The sequence below is a fragment of the Eurosta solidaginis genome, chromosome 5 (genome assembly GCF_040869045.1).
Source record: "Eurosta solidaginis isolate ZX-2024a chromosome 5, ASM4086904v1, whole genome shotgun sequence".
NCBI lineage: Eukaryota > Metazoa > Arthropoda > Insecta > Diptera > Tephritidae > Eurosta > Eurosta solidaginis.
In genome coordinates, this window is record NC_090323.1 from 276,110,052 (window position 1) to 276,115,926 (window position 5,875).

The following is a 5,875-nucleotide window of genomic DNA, read 5'->3' on the forward strand; positions in this document are numbered from 1 at the left end:
TCACATCACTATTCTGAAACTAAGTAAATAAAGCCACAATAAAAATAAGTGGCAGCTTGGCCACACTTGTATGTACCTAAACAAATGAATCATTATGTCTACACATATGTACGTACACGCAGTGGAGAGAAACGGACAAACACATGCATATATCTTATCTGAGATACTCACAAAAGTAGGCAATCATTTGTGCAAGTATAACTCACATATACACGCGTATATGAGGAGCTATAAACGTGCATCTGTAGTTATAATTTTATAGCTGGTAACTAATTAAATTTTAGAAACGCCTAGAGGTATGCGAACGAGGAAATCAGTTTGATTTAAACACGCTACCTGTTGAGAAGTAGAAGTGTTATTGTAGTCTAATAAAGACCATTTTGCATTATTGAATATTGGAGTTGTTTATTTAACAGTTTAGTGATTCGGACGTTAGCAGAAGGTTGCAAATAAGCGGAATTTCAGTAAATTCGTTACAATTGGTGTCAAAAGAGGAATTGTTGAATAAATTCTGAAGATTTCGAATACAACTTGGACTTGGAAAAGTTAAGTGAATTAAGGATCCAGCAACTGAAAAGGAGTTGTAGAACTGTGGATTGAATACAACCGGCAATAAGATCGAACTTCAAGCACGGGTACGAGAGGTATTAGAGTTGAAAGGAATTAATGTGGACGAGTATGTCTTTTATCCTGATGTGAAAGAACCAGCGACTAAAATGGAGGAGAAGATAGAGACTCCGAATCCATAGGCAAGTGTTGACACTAACGCGATACTAGTAGTGTTGAAGCAAATGTCGTCACAAATATCAACCGAAATTTGAATCGAACGGAATCGCAGGAGAACCGTATGTAGATGGAAGAACAGAAGACACGTATTGCAGAAATGTCGTCACAAATGTCACCTCAACTGGAAGAACAGAAAACGTATATGTCATCACAGATGGAATCCCAAGAGACACGAATAACATCTAAGATTGACGCACAGGAGACGCGTATTTCCGAAATGTCGGCACAAATTTCAGCACAGATATCATCTCAGATCTCCACACAGCTAGAAGAGCAGGAAGTCCGTATATCACTTAACTGGAAGCGCATATGGAAGAAAAACTAACCCAGTTTCATGAAGGCTTCAGTGGTCGACAGGATAAAATAGAGGCAGAGATGGATGCTTTGAAAGATAGGATCCAGGAATTACAATTGAACCGCCCAATTACTTCAACGTCTAATCCGAAGGTAACAACTCCATCCTTTAACAGCTCTGTTCCTTTCCAGGTATTTAAGCTGCAATTTGAGAAGACGTCAGCGGAACATTTATGAAGCATTGATGGCCGCTGTCGAGCGACATTACGGAAGCGAACACAGGAAACAGATATACCAAATGGAGTTACTGAACCGCTTCCAGAGGCCTGGTGAAACATTGCAACAGTTTGCGTCGGATGTTGAAAGGCTGGCACATTTAGCGAATGCGGACACACCCGAAATAGAAATGTGAAATCTACAAACAGAAAACATTCGACGGTAGAATAATAAACGAACAGATAAACACAATTTCTGACACAATATTCGAGCCTTTAAAACTTGTTTACAGGAAACAACTTAATCACACAGGTACAACAGACACACACAACAACAAATAAACACAAAACAATTAACACACCAAAACAAAAAAACCGACAAAGAAGGTCAAACGACTAAAATCACAGATTTTTACCTACCCCAGTCAGCCACACAAATCGATTAGTAAACCACCCTCGGTTCTGAATGAACACACAGCACATACACATAACTAAATATACACAAGCATCAATTTGACAATACCTGCTCATATACCTACGAACTATAAATACAGGACAAACGACAACAACAGATCAGAACGAAAATCGACACTGATGATGGCACAACGCCGAAACCGGTTTGTCTCAAAACCAAATTTGACCAGGAATGACGGAAAATCGTTCCAATATACATCATTTATCCACCCTGTCGGAAAATCAACCAAACAAGATAAGGCAGTTATCAAATGCTTCAAATGCGGGAAGCCCGCTCACATTGCACGTCATTGCCATCTTGATCCTAGTGGTTTCAATAGCATGGGTGGTCTTAATAACAAAGATGTAGGGGATGAGCGAGAGCGAGTAAAATGTAGAGATTGAGAGCTAGCCCCAGCTATTGAGTGTCCTGTTATATCTGTGTCGCAAATTGGAAGTCTTACCGTCAGAGGGAATGTGGATGGCAAAGAACGTGTACTGACTGTAGATACGGGCGCATCTCATTCATTAATTCGATCTGATTTCGTCAACAGGAGAGTAAAGCCATTACCTGGAGCAAGGTTGCGTACGGTCACTGGCGAGTATAACCAAGTCCGGGGAGAAGTGATCTGTGAAGTCTTAATTGGGAAGGTCATGGTTCTACACAAATTCGTTGGGGCGGAGATCGTTGATGAAGTCATATTGGGAGTGGACTTCTTAGTTGACCATGACATCAGGATCGATATGCGGAGAAGGATTATGCGCTATGAGAACCAGGATGTGCCACTTAACTTCAGTTTGGAAAAGGGTTCAGCAGTAATCGAGTACTGGTGGAGAAGAGTCGACAAAGACCACGAAAGTTAAAGGTAAAAGTTGATGGAACGAATGGGCCAAACAAAGCAAAATCAAAGATACCTGCGAGAGAAACAATGGCATTGACAAACTCAAATGGACGCACTAAAACGAAGGAAAGAATTTCGCAGAAAGAATACAAGGGTAGTTTCAAGCCAGGGCACACTACTGTTGTGAAGCGTCGGAACGATACTGATTAGGCAAAGTCATTCCGTCAAGCACAAGCTCTACGATGTAGTTCATTGACCAAACAACAGAGTGTGGGGGATCGAACCAGAGTAATGATTAATAAGATGAAACACAGGTTTGACAAGAACAAAAATTCGAAAGTTTTCTTGGAGGGAACCCTCACTGGCGGAAAGGTGTGCTATCCAAATTTTGGTGCAGTTGGGAAGGCCCGTGCAGAGTTGTGAAGAGGATCAGTGATGTCAACTACCGCATACAAACAATTGGGAAACCACGAAATAGAAGGGTGTTTCATTTGGAGAGGCTAGCAGCGGTTAGATCGAGAAATTTGTCTGATCGGGACGATCCGACTTAGGTGGAGAGCAGTGTGATGAATATTAGTGGCACTAAGTGATACTCAGATCACTAATCTGAAACTAAGTAAACAAAGCCACAACAACAATAAAGCAAGCTGCCGTACTTGTATGTACGTAAGCAAATTAATCATTATGTCTACACATATGTACGTACACGCAGTGGAGAGAAACGCGCAAACACATGCATATATTTTATCTGAGATGCTCACAAAAGTAGGCAATCATTTGTGCAAGTATCACTCACATATATACGCGCATATGAGATGCTATAAACGTGCATCTGTAGTTATAATTTTATAGCTGGTAAAAAAGTAAATTCTAGAACCGCCTAGAAGTATGCGAACGAGGAAATCGAAGAGTATAAAAGAGCGCAAGCTGAGAAATCACGGAATCAGTTTGATTTATGCACGCTATCTCTTGAGAAGTAGAAGTGTTATTGTGAAAGTAGTCTAATAAAGACCATTTTCCATTATTGAATATTGGAGTTAATTATTCAACAGTTTAGTGATTCGAACCTTAGCAGAAGGTTGCAAATAAGCGGAGTTTCAGTAAGTTCGTTACAAAACATATATGGTTGTATTCTGAACGCACTTTCATTCAAAAGAAGCAAAAAGGATACAGAGGCTACCACTAATGAACTTGAGCGTGTAAAAATTCTGGGGTGGCTTTCCGTAATTCGATGGTCGACACTCGTCGGTACGATACTTCAATTCGATATCGAACCCTCGACGAGGCCATTTTGGTTTCCGTATTTCGATAAAGGCACTCTCGTTCTCATATTTTGGGAAGTGTTTGGAAAGTGATTTGTGGCTGTCAAAAAGTGTGTGCCATAAATAAAAAGTAAAAAGCAAAAAATGTTTAATTGGCGTTATTTTTTGATTTTGGACGATTTTAGTGCGGAAAACTCGTCAATTAATAGGAGAAGGATAAGAGATGCATCTAAGCCTATGGAGTTGCCACAAAAACAGTAAGATTATACACATTTCAAAGAGTAAGTTTTAAATCTGTACATTTGTATTTCGCAGCTTCCAAACAAAATACCGGCTAACCAAAGAGATTTTTATGGAAGTATTAAGAGAAATCAACTTAAGGGAAGGTGTACGAAGCCCGTATATTCCTCCGATTTTGAGGCTAGCAGCAACACTGGAGATATTAGCAGGTGGCGGTTACCAATGGCAAACTGGTGGAGCACACACAGCACCAATGGGGCATAGTACATTGTCGAAGGTTTATCGCAGTACTTTGGTATCTATGGATGAACATCTTTGTAGAAAGTGGATACTTTTTGAAAAAGACTTTCAGCCATGCAAGGAGTTGTTTAACCAAAAATATAATTTTCCTGGAGGTAATCCAGCTCAATAAATTAATTAATAAAGAAAGTTTAGTTTTTTTAAATTCATTCCAGTCGTTGGTGCCGTTGATGGTACTCATTTGCAGTTGCTAAGAGCTGTGGAAAATGAACATATATATTTCAATAGAAAAGGAAAGCATAGCATTAATGCAATGATTGTAAGTATATATGTACGTGCATACATATATATATATGTTCTTTAGAACTGTTTATTGAGTAAACGCATTGGACATGCTTTATTACAGATATGTGATCACAAACTAATGATCAAAGCTATATGCCACAATATGGAGGTGCTGCAAACGATTCATTTGTGTGGAAGGCCTCAAAAGAGCGACTGGTAATGGAGCGACAATACAACAGTGGGAATAGAAACTCGTGGCTATTGGGTGATTCGGGATACCCTCTTGAACCATGGCTAATGACCCCGTACCGGTTACGAGAAGATGAGCCAGACGAAAGGAAAAGCTTTTTTTAATGATACTCACAGCAAAGCTAGGAGCATTGTTGAAAGAACTATTGGCGTTTACAAAGGTTAGTTTATTAATTAAATCTATTTTAAATATATTAATTTTAATTGCATCGTCCCGTTTAGGCCACTGGAGGATATTATAAGACGACAGAAAACCAAGATATAGCCCAACAATTGTTGCGAAAATTGCAAACGTGTGTGCCGCTCTTCATAATGTTTGCATTAGCCGAAATATATAAAGTAAAATTGTTTGTAAATTGGTAATAAATAAAATATAACTGCACTTCTTTCTCGTAAAAGTTCACTCATAGGACGAATTAATTAAATAAAAAAATAGATAAACATTGTACTTATTTAACACATACATATAGGTAGCTTCATTTGTTATTAATTTTTCGTTTCAGCAAAGAGAGTTCAACTTTTACTTTTTCCAAATCCGTCTCCATTACTTGCACTTTAATTTTCTTATACTGAACTTCAATTGCAATTTGTTTTTCCATTAACTGCAGCTTCTTTTGTCCAATTTCGTTGCTTTCTTTTAAGAGCCTTAACATTTCAGTTTGAAATTTTTCCTGATTATCTATTTCTTTTTCAATAATTTTCATTTTGAGATCTGTAAGTTTTCTTGCTCTGGAAGTTTGTGGTGGCTCGTTGTCGCTTACTGATCCTGAAGTTATATTATCTCTTGGCGACTCACTTGGCGCTTTATTCTCGTCGTTGCTAGAGGAACTATATGCGCTCGAAATTGCTGTGAAGCAGTCGTTTATGAATGCTTCTTCCGACTGCTTAGAAGAACAAGGATGGTCTGTATTGCTTCCATGTGACGTAGCGCCTGGAACTCCCAACAAATGTTCATTTATTTTTGGTACGGCAATTATTCGTTCTTCCATGTCGTTTAAAGAAACGGCGT

General features: G+C 38.8%; 1 protein-coding gene across 2 annotated transcripts; it reads left to right on the forward strand.

The window, feature by feature from the left end:
* Positions 1 to 3,856: 3,856 nt before the first annotated feature.
* On the forward strand, positions 3,857 to 5,233 carry LOC137253656 (putative nuclease HARBI1). 2 transcript variants are annotated; one of them, XM_067790996.1, is made up of 6 exons: positions 3,936 to 3,962; positions 4,038 to 4,109; positions 4,168 to 4,487; positions 4,548 to 4,651; positions 4,739 to 5,027; positions 5,089 to 5,233. In XM_067790996.1, exons 2-5 carry the CDS (start codon positions 4,090 to 4,092, stop codon positions 4,835 to 4,837), a joined length of 543 nt encoding a protein of 180 aa, XP_067647097.1. In that variant the 5' UTR covers positions 3,936 to 3,962; positions 4,038 to 4,089; the 3' UTR covers positions 4,838 to 5,027; positions 5,089 to 5,233. The 2 variants fall into 2 exon arrangements, with proteins under 2 accessions (XP_067647096.1, XP_067647097.1); XM_067790995.1 differs by having other exon boundaries at positions 3,857 to 4,109.
* The last annotated feature ends 642 nt before the right edge of the window (positions 5,234 to 5,875 follow it).

What these genes read in the sequence shown, in the direction of transcription:
- LOC137253656 (XM_067790995.1), top strand. Translation starts at nt 3,997, where the DNA reads ATGTTTAATTGGCGTTATTTTTTGATTTTGGACGATTTTAGTGCGGAA. An exon ending in ATGGAGTTGCCACAAAAACA is followed by an intron (nt 4,110 to 4,167) that starts GTAAGATTATAC and finishes TGTATTTCGCAG; the next exon opens with CTTCCAAACAAAATACCGGC. An exon ending in ATAGCATTAATGCAATGATT is followed by an intron (nt 4,652 to 4,738) that starts GTAAGTATATAT and finishes GCTTTATTACAG; the next exon opens with ATATGTGATCACAAACTAAT.